The sequence below is a fragment of the Callionymus lyra genome, chromosome 12, assembly GCF_982586985.1.
Source record: "Callionymus lyra chromosome 12, fCalLyr1.hap1.1, whole genome shotgun sequence".
Taxonomy (NCBI): domain Eukaryota; kingdom Metazoa; phylum Chordata; class Actinopteri; order Syngnathiformes; family Callionymidae; genus Callionymus; species Callionymus lyra.
In genome coordinates, this window is record NC_141829.1 from 5594432 (window position 1) to 5611374 (window position 16943).

General features: G+C 39.8%; 1 protein-coding gene across 1 annotated transcript in view; it reads right to left on the bottom strand.

Annotated features, from left to right (window-relative positions):
• Nucleotides 1-16647, bottom strand: part of LOC148068058 (UPF0524 protein C3orf70 homolog B-like) — a 30381-nt gene extending 13734 nt beyond the window's left edge. The window contains exon 1 of the mRNA XM_087804582.1: nt 16285-16647. Coding sequence (XP_087660708.1) covers nt 16285-16468 — 184 coding nt within the window. The 5' untranslated portion in view covers nt 16469-16647. The remainder of the gene's footprint in view (nt 1-16284) is intronic.
• Between the last annotated feature and the right edge of the window lie 296 nt (nt 16648-16943).

The window sequence follows — 16943 nt, forward strand, 5'->3', positions numbered from 1 at the left end:
GTGTGAGTCAAGAAGACGCGTGTAACGTGTGAGTCAAGAACACGTGTGTAACGTGTGAGTCGAGAATACGTGTGAGTCAAGAACACGCGGGTAACGTGTGAGTCGAGAACACGTGTGAGTCAAGAACACGTGTGTAACGTGTAAGTCGGGAATACGTGTGTAACGTGTGAGTCGAGAACACGTGTGAGTCAAGAACACGTGTGTAACGTGTGAGTCGAGAACACGTGTGAGTCAAGAACACGCGTGTAACGTGTAAGTCGAGAATACGTGTGTAACGTGTGAGTCGAGAACGCGTGTGAATCAAGAACACGCGTGTAACGTGTGAGTCGAGAACACGCGTGGGTCAAAAACAAGTGCGAGGAGTTGAGAACACGTATGTAATATGTGAGTCAAGAACACGCGTGTAACATGTGAGTCGATAACACGCGTGTAACATGTGAGTAGAGAATCAAGTTTAACATGTCAGTTGAGAGCATGTGTGTAACGTGTGAAACGGGAACACGCATGTAACTTGTGAATCGAGAACACACGTGTAACATGTGAGTCGAGAACACGTGTCTAACATGTCAGTCGAGAACATGTGTGTGACGTGTGAGTCAAGAACAGGCGTGTAACGTGTGAGTCAAGAACACGTGCGTAAGATGTGAGTCGAGAACGCATATGTAACATGTGAGTCAAGAACACGCGTGTAACATGTGAGTTGAGAACACGCGTGAGTCGAAAACACGTGTGTAACGTGTGAGTCGAGAACACGCGTGAGTCAAAAACAAGTGTGAGTTGAGAACACGTATGTAACATGTGAGTCAAGAACACGCGTGTAACATGTGAGTCGAGAACACGCATGTAACATGTGAGTCTAGAACACTCTTGTAACATGTGAGTAGAGAATCAAGTGTAACATGTCAGTCGAGAGCATGCATGTAATGTGTGAATCGAGAACACGCGTGTAACATGTGAGTCGAGAACACGTGTGTAACATGTCAGTCGAGAACATGCGTGTGACGTGTGAGTCAAGAACAGGCGTGTAACATGGGAGTCGAGAACACGTGTGCAACATGTGAGTCGAGAACACATGTGTAACGTGTGAGTCTAGAACACGTGTGTAACATGTGAATCAAGAACACACGAGTAACATGTGAGTCGAGAACACGTGTAACGTGTGAGTCGAGAACACGTATGTAACATGTGAGTCAAGAACACGCGTGTAACATGTGAGTCGAGAACACGCGTGTAACGTGTGAGTTGAGAACACGTGTGAGTCAAGAACACGCGTGTAACGTGTAAGTCGAGAATACGTGTGTAACGTGTGAGTCGAGAACACGTGTGAGTCAAGAACATCGTGTAACGTGTGAGTCGAGAACGCATGTGAGTCAAGAACACGCGTGTAACGTGTGAGTCGAGAACACGTGTGAGTCAAGAACACGCGTGTAACGTGTAAGTCGAGAATACATGTGTAACGTGTGAGTCGAGAACACGTGTGAGTCAAGAACACGCGTGTAACGTGTGAGTCGAGAACACGTGTGAGTCAAGAACACGCGTGTAACATGTGAGTCGAGAACACGCGTGTAACGTGTGAGTTGAGAACACGTGTGAGTCAAGAACACGCGTGTAACGTGTAAGTCGAGAATACGTGTGTAACGTGTGAGTCGAGAACACGTGTGAGTCAAGAACATCGTGTAACGTGTGAGTCGAGAACGCATGTGAGTCAAGAACACGCGTGTAACGTGTGAGTCGAGAACACGTGTGAGTCAAGAACACGCGTGTAACGTGTAAGTCGAGAATACATGTGTAACGTGTGAGTCGAGAACACGTGTGAGTCAAGAACACGCGTGTAACGTGTGAGTCGAGAACACGTGTGAGTCAAGAACACGCGTGTAACGTGTAAGTCGAGAATACGTGTGTAACGTGTGAGTCGAGAACACGTGTGAGTCAAGAACACGCGTGTAACGTGTGAGTCGAGAACACGCGTGAGTCAAGAACAAGTGTGAGGAGTCGAGAACACGTATGTAACATGTGAGTCAAGAACACGCGTGTAACATGTGAGTCGATAACACGCGTGTAACATGTGAGTAGAGAATCAAGTTTAACATGTCAGTCGAGAGCATGCGTGTAACGTGTGAAACGGGAACACGCATGTAACTTGTGAATCGAGAACACACGTGTAACATGTGAGTCGAGAACACGTGTCTAACATGTCAGTCGAGAACATGTGTGTGACGTGTGAGTCAAGAACAGGCGTGTAACGTGTGAGTCAAGAACACGTGCGTAAGATGTGAGTCGAGAACGCATATGTAACATGTGAGTCAAGAACACGCGTGTAACATGTGAGTTGAGAACACGCGTGAGTCGAAAACACGTGTGTAACGTGTGAGTCGAGAACACGCGTGAGTCAAAAACAAGTGTGAGTCGAGAACACGTATGTAACATGTGAGTCAAGAACACGCGTGTAACATGTGAGTCGAGAACACGCATGTAACATGTGAGTCTAGAACACTCTTGTAACATTTGAGTAGAGAATCAAGTGTAACATGTCAGTCGAGAGCATGCATGTAATGTGTGAATCGAGAACACGCGTTTAACATGTGAGTCGAGAACACGTGTGTAACATGTCAGTCGAGAACATGCGTGTGACGTGTGAGTCAAGAACAGGCGTGTAACATGGGAGTCGAGAACACGTGTGCAACATGTGAGTCGAGAACACATGTTTAACGTGTGAGTCTAGAAAATGTGTGTAACATGTGAATCGAGAACACACGTGTAACGTGTGCGTCGAGAACACGTGTGTAACATGTGAGTCGAGAACACGTGTGTAACATGTGAGTCGAGAACATAGTAGTTTATTATAGTTGAAAATGAATGACTCGATCACGATCAGGAAGTTTGACACAAATATATTCTTTTAAACGATGTAGTTTAAAAGAATATATTTGTGTCAAATTTCTTCTATGAAGACTTTTCTTGAAACTACTTTTCTTGACAAAACACAAAGGTTTGAAATCAAAGTCGTGTGAAGGTCGTCGACGACTACTTTCAACACCTTCCATCAGAAGCTGCGTCTCCTGAGGCGTCACGGCGAGCGTTAATTGCCTGGACCTGCGGCGGCGGCGCCTCATTAGCAGGAAGTGTACGTTGAACGGCAGCAGTTCAGGAGGTTAATGAGGAAGTGAAAGATCAAGAAGTTCCTTCAAGACCAGTTACTTCTGCTCATTCTCCTGGGACTGGAAATAGAACTCGTCCAGGAACCGTCAGCGAAGGTTGGACCGCAGACCGACGGGGGAAACGCCGGCGTCACTCGGGCGAGCGCCGCCGGCCGCGATGCTATTTTGACGCTCACTGAATAATGTATCGATGCTTCTTCACGTGTTTCGTGTTCTTCATGTTCTTCATGTTCCTCACATCAGCAGTTTCTCGCTGCACGTGAAGGAGGATCCGACGCCAGGAGCAACGATTGTGACTCTGGTTTGGTCCCGGCAGCTGCAGGAGGACAGGTTTTATCTGAACATTAAATGAACTTGATGCGAGTTCCTGTCACTCAAAGTGATGGACAGAGAAGAGTTGTTGGTTCTATTCCCACGTGAAATACTGGAGCTGACGTGGGTAGTTTTTTTATAATTAAAAATAATTAAAATAAGTATTTGGAGTAAAAAGTACATGAACGTTTTACAAATATCTACTATAATTGTGTTTATTTTGCCAATATAAATAAATATTTGTGTAAATGAAAATAAAATAAATGTACATTTAAAAAAATTCAAAATTACATTATTATTTTTAGGGATTTTTGTCTCTCAAAATTATTTTCAGAATGATTTACTCATAAACTAAAACCGCACAAAAATAAACCAAAAATAAAAAAGTAAGTAAGTAAGTAAGTAATATTTATTTATATAGCGCTTTTCGAGACCAGGGTCACAAAGCGCTTAGACAATCAAAACAATACTCAAAAAAGTACATACTTTAAAGATCAAAATAATACTGAGAACAACACAGGAGTTCCAGAAATTTAAGGAAAAGCCTGAACAAATAGAAACGTCTTAAGATGTTTCTTAAAGGAGTCAGTAGATCCATCAAGCGCAAAGAGAGAGAAGATCGTTCCAAAGCTTAGGAGCAACAGCCTGAAAAGATTTCTCTCCTCTGGTCCTGAGCCGTGTGCGTGGAACCATCAGTAGATTCTGATCCACAGACCTCAGAGCCCGAGCTGGGGTGTAAGGCTGGATAAGATCAGTGATGTAAGGAGGAGCCTGACCATGAATAGCTCTGAAAGTAAGAACCAGAATTTTAAAGTTGATCTTGAAAGAAACTGGAAGCCAGTGAAGAGTTTTAAGGACCGGAGAAATGTGAGTTCTTCTACTAGAGCGAGTTAGAATTCTGGCTGCAGAGTTCTGAATCAACTGCAGACGAGACGATCCTTCTTGTTAAGACATGAAAACAAACTGTTACAATAGTCCAGACGAGAAGAAACAAACGCATGGATTATAAGATCCAGATCATGTTCCGACAACATTTTCCTAAGTTTAGAGATTTTTCTCAGTTGAAGGAAACAGTTTCTGGTCAGTTTTCTTCAGTGTTGAACAAGAGACATGTCTTTATCAAATACAACACCCAGGTTTCTCAGGCTCAGTTTGACAGACCGACCTAAGTCACTCAAGTACTGACTCAACCCTGGAACCTTATCATCAGGAGCAATCACCAGTGTTTCAGTTTTGTCCACATTAAGCTGTAAAGTGTTTTCACTCAGTCATTGTTTGATTTCTAGCAAACATTGACTAAGCTGTTCAGCCTTTGGGGCTCAGTTGGGTCAAAAGAGCAGTAGAGCTGGATGTCATCAGCAAAAATGTGATAAGAAACATCTGGAAATCTCTGAATGATTTTACCGAGGGGAATCAAGTACAGCAAAAACAATAAAGGACCCAGAACAGAACCTTGAGGGACTCCACAAAAAAGGGAACTATTTGAAAGTTATTATACATTAAAAGTCTTTTTTTTCCCAACAGTTTAATACAGATAATATTTTTATAGTATGTAAATTCTAATTGATACAAATATCAAAATTTTGGTTTATTCTAATTTTACATGCAGGTTAATTTGCCGATTTAAATCAATAAATATTAGTGTATGAAAAATAATACAATTTTATATTAATTTAATTTGAAAATAAACTGAATGTATTATTCAGATACTATTAAAAACATTTGTTTTTATTTTCATTTGAATTGTAAATGCAGTTTTATACACTAAAATTAAGTGTAAATGTAAATGGTATTTAAAAATAACATGTTAAAAAATAATTGAATGTTTTATTTTTATTTGAGGGTTTTTTCTAAAGAGTAGTTTTGCTCCGAAATCCCCCAAAAATAAACTGAAGGAAAATTTAAATACATATTTTCAAACTAAATAGGTTTTACGTTCAATTATTTTTATTCTTACGTTTTCTTTTACGATTACATTTTAAATAAAATGTAAAAAAAAAAAGATGTCAATTAATAATTAGACTTTGTAAAATCCATTTAATTTTAATTTTATTTTTTAATGATTTTAAGGCGATTTTTACCCCCATAAATATTTATCATTTATTCAAAAACAAATACATGTAAAATAAAATAAAAATGTTTTAACATACATAATAAAATGTTACATATATCAGTAATTATTTACTTTAATATTTAATGAACAAAATAACAAACTAAGAAAGAATTAAATATTGTATTCAGTGAAATATAAAAGTACGAATAAGAGAAAGTTTTAATCCTTTTAAACGTGAAAGAGTTTTACACTAAAATAACTTGACGATGATAGGTCGTAGGTGGCTCTCGGTTGCCATGGTTACAGTTTTGTTTTGTTGGAGGGAGTTCCCGATTTAAAGCAGGAAACATCTGCAGGTCCAGGATGTTGACGTCTCTGGATTCATCATCAAACAAACAAAGGTTCTTGAGTCTCGTCGTGACCTTGCGACCCTCGAGCCAGAGGTCACGTGACCTCGGCGGATTAAACACGTGTTGCGTCACTGAAACATCCCTCGTCGTGGAAACAAATATTCCCGCCCGGAGACACGAGGAAGAGATTTATTCTTTTAATCCACATCTGAACCTGAAACCGAGTCACAGATTTACACCGAAGCGCTCGTCGTTCTCACGGCAACGGAGGGAAAATATGACGTCATGAACGAGGAGCAGAGGAGGCGAAGAAGAGAGTGAAGGCAGGTGGAACACATGAGTGCCGGAGACTATATTATGATGTCAACGATTAGACTCAACCCTTGTGTTGTCTCAGGGTCAAGGTGACCTAAAGGCCTGAAAACAAATGTGTTTGTGGTATCCCTTGTGTTGTCTCTGGGTCAAGGTGACCTAAAGGCCTGAAAACAAATGTGTTTGTGGTATACCTTTGTTGCTCTGGGTCAAAGTGAACAACCTCCAACACTGCATATGTATTAATGGAAGCCAGGGAGGTCGCTGACCTTGACCCAGAGACAACACGAGGGACACCACAAACACATTTGTTTTCTGGGCTTTGGGTCACCTTGACCCAGAGACAACACAAGGGATACCACAAACACGTTTGTTTTGGGACCTTTGGGTCACCTTAACCCAGAGACAACACAAGGGATACCACAAACACATTTGTTTTAGGACCTTCGGGTCACTTTGACCCAGAGAAAACACAAGGGATACCTCAAACAAATTTGTTTTGGGGCCTTCAGGTCACCTTGACCCAGAGACAACACAAGGGATACCTCAAACAAATTTGATTTGGGGCCTTCAGGTCACCTTGACCCAGAGACAACACAAGGGATACCTCAAACAAATTTGTTTTGAGGCCTTCGGGTCACCTTGACCCAGAAACAAAACAAGGGATACCATAAACACATTTGTTATTGGGCCTTCGGGTCACCTTGACCCAGAGACAACACAAGGGATACCTCAAATACATTGACACTGATCTATTACAAACACATGAAGACGACATGTTTCCTGAAAAGATCTGAAGATGGTAAAAGAGAAACATCAGACCAGAGCAACAGATCGATCGTTTCCTCCTCAAGATACGTTGATCCATAAAACCTTCTCGTGATCCTCAGAGTTTGGTGAACATCACTGAACCAGTGAACCATCTTCTCTGAGCATCATCAGAGCATCATCTGAGCATCATCTGAGCATCATCTGAGCATCATCAGAGCATCATCAGAGCATCATCTGAGCATCATCAGAGCATCATCTGAGCATCATCTGAGCATCATCTGAGCCTCATCTGAGCCTCATCTGAGCATCATCTGAGCATCATCAGAGCATCATCTGAGCATCATCTGAGCCTCATCTGAGCATCATCTGAGCATCATCTGAGCATCATCTGAGCCTCATCTGAGCCTCATCTGAGCATCATCTGAGCATCATCAGAGCATCATCTGAGCATCATCAGAGCATCATCAGAGCATCATCTGAGCATCATCAGAGCATCATCTGAGCCTCATCAGAGCATCATCTGAGCCTCATCTGAGCATCATCTGAGCATCATCTGAGCATCATCAGAGCATCATCTGAGCATCATCTGAGGATCATCTGAGCATCATCTGAGCATCATCAGAGCATCATCTGAGCCTCATCAGAGCATCATCTGAGCATCATCTGAGCATCATCTGAGCATCATCTGAGCCTCATCAGAGCATCATCTGAGCATCATCTGAGGATCATCTGAGCATCATCTGAGCATCATCAGAGCATCATCAGAGCATCACCTGAGCCTCATCAGAGCATCATCTGAGCATCATCAGAGCATCATCTGAGCATCATCTGAGCCTCATCAGAGCATCATCTGAGCATCATCAGAGCATCATCTGAGCATCATCTGAGCATCATCTGAGCATCATCAGAGCATCATCAGAGCATCATCTGAGCATCATCTGAGCCTCATCAGAGCATCATCTGAGCATCATCAGAGCATCATCTGAGCATCATCTGAGCATCATCAGAGCATCATCTGAGCATCATCTGAGCATCATCTGAGCATCATCTGAGCATCATCTGAGCATCATCTGAGCCTCATCAGAGCATCATCTGAGCATCATCAGAGCATCATCAGAGCATCATCTGAGCATCATCTGAGCATCATCTGAGCCTCATCAGAGCATCATCTGAGCATCATCTGAGCATCATCTGAGCATCATCTGAGCATCATCTGAGCATCATCAGAGCATCATCTGAGCATCATCTGAGCATCATCTGAGCATCATCAGAGCATCATCAGAGCATCATCAGAGCATCATCAGAGCATCATCTGAGCATCATCAGAGCATCATCTGAGCATCATCTGAGCATCATCAGAGCATCATCTGAGCATCATCTGAGCATCATCTGAGCATCATCAGAGCATCATCTGAGCATCATCTGAGCATCATCAGAGCATCATCAGAGCATCATCTGAGCATCATCAGAGCATCATCTGAGCATCATCTGAGCATCATCTGAGCATCATCTGAGCATCATCTGAGCATCATCTGAGCATCATCAGAGCATCATCTGAGCATCATCTGAGCATCATCTGAGCATCATCTGAGCATCATCTGAGCCTCATCTGAGCATCATCAGAGCATCATCTGAGCATCATCAGAGCATCATCTGAGCATCATCTGAGCATCATCTGAGCATCATCAGAGCATCATCTGAGCCTCATCAGAGCATCATCAGAGCATCATCAGAGCATCATCAGAGCATCATCAGAGCATCATCAGAGCATCATCTGAGCATCATCTGAGCATCATCTGAGCCTCATCAGAGCATCATCTGAGCCTCATCAGAGCATCATCAGAGCATCATCAGAGCATCATCAGAGCATCATCAGAGCATCATCAGAGCATCATCTGAGCATCATCTGAGCATCATCTGAGCATCATCAGAGCATCATCAGAGCATCATCAGAGCATCATCTGAGCATCATCTGAGCATCATCTGAGCATCATCTGAGCATCATCAGAGCATCATCAGAGCATCATCAGAGCATCATCAGAGCATCATCAGAGCATCATCAGAGCATCATCTGAGCATCATCTGAGCATCATCTGAGCATCATCAGAGCATCATCAGAGCATCATCTGAGCATCATCTGAGCATCATCTGAGCATCATCAGAGCATCATCAGAGCATCATCAGAGCATCATCTGAGCATCATCTGAGCATCATCTGAGCATCATCTGAGCATCATCTGAGCATCATCAGAGCATCATCTGAGCATCATCTGAGCATCATCAGAGCAGCTGGACTCACCTGCACATCACGACCACAACATGATTTCAAGACGTCTTGAAATACGTTTTGTTCTCGAGTCGTGGATGAAAGAAACACAGCAGCAGGTGCTGAGGAGACGCCGCTCGCCTGACACTGAACACTGAACACACTCAATTATCTGTAATGAGGGCTTTGGACCGAGCCTGACGGCGCCGACCAGAACCAGAACCAGAACCAGAACCAGAACCAGCACCAGAACCAGAACCAGCACCAGAATCAGCACCAGAACCAGAACCAGCACCAGAATCAGCACCAGAACAAGAATCAGCACCAGAACCAGAACCAGCACCAGAACCAGAACCAGCACCAGAATCAGCACCAGAACAAGAATCAGCACCAGAACCAGAACCAGCACCAGAATCAGCACCAGAACAAGAATCAGCACCAGAACCAGAACCAGCACCAGAATCAGCACCAGAACAAGAATCATTACCAGAACCAGAACCAGCACCAGAATCAGCACCAGAACAAGAATCAGCACCAGAACCAGAACCAGCACCAGAACCAGAACCAGCACCAGAATCAGCTCCAGAACCAGAACCAGCACCAGAACCAGAATCAGCACAAGAACCAGCACCAGAACCAGCACCAGAACCAGAATCAGCACAAGAACCAGCACCAGCACCAGACCCGAGAACCGAAGCTTCTCTCAGAAGCAGAACCTGCTGTTTACAATATTTTTCTATGTTTGCTGGACCCACGAGGATTATGAAGGACTTTAAATGACTTATGTATGAATAAATGTATAAATATATGTATAAATACATGTATAAATAAATGTATAAGTAAATGTATAAAAAAAATGTCAAAACGTATAAATAAATGTGTAAATAAATGTATAAATGAATGTATAAATACATTTATAGATAAATGTATAAATACATGTATAAATACATGTAAAATGAATGTATAAATAAATGTAAAATTAATGTATAAATGATTAAATCAATGTATAAATACGTATCAAAATGTATAAATACATTTTTGGATAAATATCAATATGTCAAAATGTCAAAATAAATGAATTCGTTCTGATCTTATTTTTGTCAAAGACGACGCTCTCAAGGCAGCGGTAGTTGATCCAACGCTGTAACCGATCATAATTTGCATATAGACAACGAAATGTCCAAATGGAAAAATGTCAAAATGTATAAATACCTAAATAAATAGAAGACAACATGTATAACTGTATAAATAAATGTCAAAATGTGTCTTTATTTACGTCAAACAGCTCCGTTCTTAGACAAAAAATTAGATCAGAAGTCATTTATTTATTTTGAAATATTGATATTTATCCAAACATTTATTTATATATTTATTTATGCATTTATTTATCTATCCTTGTTTCCCTCCCATCAAACCAGCGACTCTCCTCCTGGTGTTTGAGACGTGGAGGAATATTTCAGGGCCAGGACGTCTGCAGCCACTGGATTGTCTGGTTCTTCATCAGATCCTTCATATCTGGCTCGAGCTCAGCCGACATCCAACCATGACGCCAAGATTAGGATGCGTGGTGTGCGGGCGAGCACGCCGTAAGCCTCGTCTGACGGACGCCGAGCCGACGCTGATTGTGTTCAACACTGATCTGAGGATTTCCAGAGGAGGATAAATGAGGGCGAATGAAGAGAGTCGCCCTGAAAACACCGTGAGAGAAACCATGAGCCTTATTAACACGTTTATAAAACGTGACTCTGGTGTTGTGATAGTGTAGTAACAAGTATATATGTGTAGTATTGTGGAGTACTTGACTCTGGTGTTGTGATAGTGTAGTAACAAGTATATATGTGTAGTATTGTCCAGTACTTGACTCTGGTGTTGTGATAGTGAAGTTACAAGTATATATGTGTAGTATTGTCCAGTACTTGACTCTGGTGTTGTGATAGTGAAGTTACAAGTATATATGTGTAGTATTGTCCAGTACTTGACTCTGTTGTTGTAACAATGTGTAGTATTGTCCAGTACTTGACTCTGGTGTTGTGATAGTGTAGTAACAAGTAAATATGTGTACTATTGTCCAGTACTTGACTCTGGTGTTGTGATTGTGTAGAATTATCGAGTACTTGACTCTGGTGTTGTGATACTGTAGTAACAATGTGTAGTATTGTCCAGTACTTGACTCTGGTGTTGTGATAGTGTAGTAACAAGTATATATGTGTAGTATTGTGGAGTACTTGACTCTGGTGTTGTGATAGTGAAGTTACAAGTATATATGTGTAGTATTGTCCAGTACTTGACTCTGTTGTTGTAACAATGTGTAGTATTGTCCAGTACATGACTCTGGTGTTGTGATAGTGTAGTAACAAGTAAATATGTGTAGTATTGTCCAGTACTTGACTCTGGTGTTGTGATTGTGTAGAATTATCGAGTACTTGACTCTGGTGTTGTGATACTGTAGTAACAATGTGTAGTATTGTCCAGTACTTGACTCTGGTGTTGTGATAGTGTAGTAACAAGGATATATGTTTAGTATTGTCCAGTACTTGACTCTGGTGTTGTGATAGTGTAGTAACAAGGATATATGTTTAGTATTGTCCAGTACTTGACTCTGGTGTTGTGATAGTGTAGTAACAAGGATATATGTGTAGTATTGTCCAGTACTTGACTCTGGTGTTGTAGTATTTACAGACCACATGACTCTTGACGAAGTCGTAACTGCTTTCATTTGTTTTCAAACCAAAATATGTCCAAACATCAGCTTTAAAAGTAATGTATCCTCTCGTCCTCAGTCAGTGCTAGGACCCCTTGGCAAGAATGTGGTGATACTATATATTCCACGATACAAGGACAACATTACTATATACTAAATACTGTAGGAACTTTTTTATTTTATACTCTATAAAACTATAAAAAACTAAGCTAAAATATTCAAAGAAAACAAACAACAACATGTGGTTAAATACACAGTATTTTGAAAAAAACTGATAACTGACAGTGTTTTTTTACAAACAATGAAGTGAAAAATGATCCAACAAATGAAATCATGAATGATTGTTAATATCTTCCCAGGTGTCCGGACACGTACTTGTATTCATCGTAAACGTGAGGAAAAATAAAGATATTTTGTGTGTATTGACGAAGGAAACGGCTTCAGCACCAAAGTGATGAAACAGCAGTTTTTTTTTTACCCTCTACTCCGTGTCTTTGAAGTATCTGCGATCGTTTGGCCTGGACTGCTCACAACTCTGGTGATTCTTCTACACACACTCACACACACACACTCTCACACTCACACACTCACACACTCACTCAAAAGACTATTTTTAGTCGCGGCGCTGGTGAGAGCTGCAGAGGCAGCGCGGTGTAGGTGGAACTGACTCCGAACTACCAGGACAATCTCACAACGTTCGCTCATTGATTCGCTTCCTGGTTTCACAAAAACTGTTGCAGAACGAACTGGTTCTCTTTTAAAAACTGTTGTTTTTTTACCCATCTTTGAATTTTGATCGTCGACGACGCTGACGATGTTTCGGATTCATTCTACGCACATCTTAAAAACACACACAAATGCCGAGACGTCATTTAACCGCGAGAGGATTGTTAAGTGTATCGTGTCCTCGTAAACCATGTGTATCGCGTCCTCGTAAACCATGTGTATCGTGTCCTCGTAAACCATGTGTATCGTGTCCTCGTAAACCATGTGTATCGTGTCCTTGTAAACCATGTGTATCGTGTCCTCGTAAACCATGTGTATCGTGTCCTCGTAAACCATGTGTATCGTGTCCTTGTAAACCATGTGTATCGTGTCCTCGTAAACCATGTGTATCGTGTCCTCGTAAACCATGTGTATCGTGTCCTTGTAAACCATGTGTATCGTGTCCTCGTAAACCATGTGTATCGTGTCCTCGTAAACCACGTGTATCGTGTCCTCGTAAACCATGTGTATCGTGTCCTCGTAAACCATGTGTATCGTGTCCTTGTAAACCATGTGTATCGTGTCCTCGTAAACCATGTGTATCGTGTCCTCGTAAACCACATGTATCGTGTCCTCGTAAACCATGTGTATCGTGTCCTCGTAAACCATGTGTATCGTGTCCTCGTAAACCACGTGTATCGTGTCCTTGTAAACCATGTGTATCGTGTCCTTGTAAACCATGATATTCAAATCACACGAGAGGCCGAAATTACAGATTAGTTGTGGGTCAAAAAATACCGTTTGTGACATGAAGTCAACATTTCATTTGAATCAGGTTTTCTTAGAAAAAAACACGGAATTCAATTGTATGGCTCTATTTTATTTCAAAAATACTTTTTTTGTAGTAGTTTTTAATCAAAAAAACCTCCTACACATATTGAAAATAGAGGAAATGCCATGTTTTTTTTTCAATATTTGTATTTTAAAATGTAATTAAAGTAAAGTACCATTGGGTTATAAGTATTTTTTCACATAACATATATATTCTTTCAAAATATTTGTATATAGTATATGTAAAAACAACCAAAAAGCTGTAGTATAGTTGTAGTAATAGTTGAACTTTTTTTTGCATGAAAATCTTTTTAAAACTTGATTATCCTCAAATATAACCAGATAAAATGAGAAAAATATTCACTTAACATGTTTTTTATGTAGCCATTAGCTCAACATTGTGTTGCAATGGTTACTACACAACATTTTTGATTTTCACTACATAAATAAAAACACTATCATCCAGGATGAATTAAAAATGATGACAATACATTATCGCTTGATGTCGAATACACAAAACAAGTCACTGAATTGAACAAAATTTAGGTCATCAACACAATAAACTACGAAAACTTGTCGAAGTAAAACCAACACAATCCAGAAAACTATTTATTCAACTATCAACTATCTGAAGAACTTTTTTCATTCGCTTATAAATATTTCCTCAGAGGATTCTGACGTCTCTAGAATCCAACACAATATAACACAAATGACACACAACACTGTGAGTCAACACACACGAGGTAGGTATTGATGTAACTTCTCTGAGCCAATCAGCAGCCAGGATACTGAGCAGTGTATTTCAATAGTATTATCTTACTCTTACTATTATCTTACTTAATAGCTTGTTTTTCTTAAAATACATTTAAAAAATTGATATAAAATGTATCTTTTATTCAAGAAAAAAAAAAGGTTTTTAAATGAGATTAAAAAATAAAAACAGCTTCATAGTAAAAATAAAATACAAAATAATATTATAGTTAAACATTCAAAAATGTTACTAAAGATGTTCAGTTATTTTAAGACTATTTTTAAGATACTTTGAAAGTATTTCTTTATCAACACATGAAATGTTGTGTTTATGTTTTTAATGAAACTCACTCTTAGGAATTAAATCTATTTGCAACAAGTACTGGAAACACAAACGAGTGTGTTTCTGTAGGATCAGCTTACACGAGTAATACTCACTGCCAGTCACTAATCTCTTGTCAGCGAAAAATATTTCACACGAAATCCACAAAAAAAAGCATCTTGTGTGTCTTTGATGTGACTTTGATAAGTAAAAACTTCTATTTTGTGCAGTTTAATGAAGGTAAAAACATGATCCCGACTAGTAACAGACACAAAAGTGAGAAAGTAACTTATGTTTGTAAAGGTGATACATTTAATGTAGCAATTAGCACAAGAATGCTAGCTAGCTTAGCTTAAAACAAGTCCAATCTTGCACATCACACGTCACAAAACAAGTGTGTGAACAAAGAATATGTTTTTTTATTTACTGTACAGTTCGAGTTAGCATCGCAAGCGCCACCATTTGCTAAACAGAAAAACCTACTTTAGCAACAAGCTAGCTGTTTGACTAAGATTATGTTTTGAATGTCTTAAGAGATTGTGTATCCTCTCGTCCTCAGTCTCGTGTTTGTTTAGATGCGGAAGGACGTAATTAATGCTGCCATCTTGTGGCTTGGAAGTTTGATTGCGACACAAAAATCAAAAAACGTTGTGAATATTTGAAGCGTTAATTGTTAATAAAATAAAAATAGTTTAATTTTATACACTTTATCTATTTACATAATAACCATAAAATAACAACGAAAAAAAAAAATATATATATATATATTAAAAAAAAACATTAATTGACTGTACTGTTGAATATCGATACGGTATTGTGAAAACATATATATCTATATATATATATACAGTATATACTGTATATATAAATGTTATATTTTCTTACAACCCTTATATGATTAATGAAAAATGAATTAATGAATAATCCATGAATGAATTCACAAATTTGATATTTGTGTATTTTTTTTTACTTATATTTTATTATTACTTTTTGTACGTGTCCTACTTTTTCTACTATATTTCTCTTATATCATGGGTATAAAAACTACATCATATATTTTGTAATTATTCAAATTGTTTTCGTTGAGAATTAATACTGTATCATGGAAAGAAAAAATATTGCAGTATTTAAGTTTTTAGATATTTTCTTACACAATTAATATTAAACCAAACGTTAAGAATATGAGTTATTATTATTATTATATATTTGAAATCAATAATGATCATTTTTAAAAAGTAAAATGTACATTTTCATTGAATACGCCATAGAAAATGAATTAATAAATATATATATATATTTTTATGTGTATTTTTTAACTTATATTTATATGTGTACTTTATCTTAGCTCATGTGTCAAAGTAAATCCCAGAAGGAGCTCAAATCGAACTGTTTACATAAATAAAAAATGTGTTATTTTTAAAATAGATTTTGTTTTTGTTACCGTAACGGCGCTGCTGAATATCGTGTAAAAAAAAACTAAAAATGTTACATCAATGTATCAATATTTTCGTAAACCCCACATACAATGAGAACAAAAAAAAAGTGTTTTACTATAAGAAAATTCTCAACTTAATTTAACGTTTGTTAAATATTAACAAGGAAACTACGAAAATGAAACCTGAGATTTTGTTTTCGCTCCAGTTCGGTCCGCCTAATGGGAGGGTCGCCCCTGACCATTGTTCCAGGCGCTGGAAGGTATTTTTTTACTGGAGGATGTGCGGTCGTCATGGAGACGCGGAGGCGAGAGAACTCACAGTGACACCAGCCCAGGTGGCAGCACCAGTGCAGCTTGAAGCACTTCCCGTGGCTGTGCGTGGCGCAGATGGAGAGTCCGTCGCACGGCAGGAAGTCCGGTCTCCCGGCGCAGCTCCTGGCCAGAGCCTGAGCCTCGTCCAACTTCTCGCTCTTCGGACACTTCTGCGCTCGCGAGGCGGCCATGACCACATGTCCCGGATGTTCCCAGAGGAGGAGAGGAAGAAGAAGAAGAAGAAGAAGAAGAAGAAGAAGAAAAAAAAAAGCGTGGAAGTCCAAGAGGAGACGAGTTTATGTGACGAGCTCCATGACGAGACGTCCTTCCTCACCCAGTGTGACGCGCGGATCCACTTGAGGAGGCGGGAGGAGCCAGATCTGCTCCCTGGGACTCCACCCACGGAACCATCTCGACACGACCGAGTCCTCGCGCGCGCGCGCTCGCAAACACGCGCCTGGTCTCCTGGAAACAAAAGAGAGAAGTCGATTCAAAATATTTAAAAAAAAATAAACTTGTTTTTTAAAGGGTTTTGGTGACGCCGTTGGCGCGTTTCTGCCGCTAGGTGGCGGCAGAGAGAGCAGTCGCGGTTATGAATAATAATTCTGGTTTTAAGTAAATATAAATTTATAAAAACGTAGTTATTACATGTTAAAATGTGCAGTT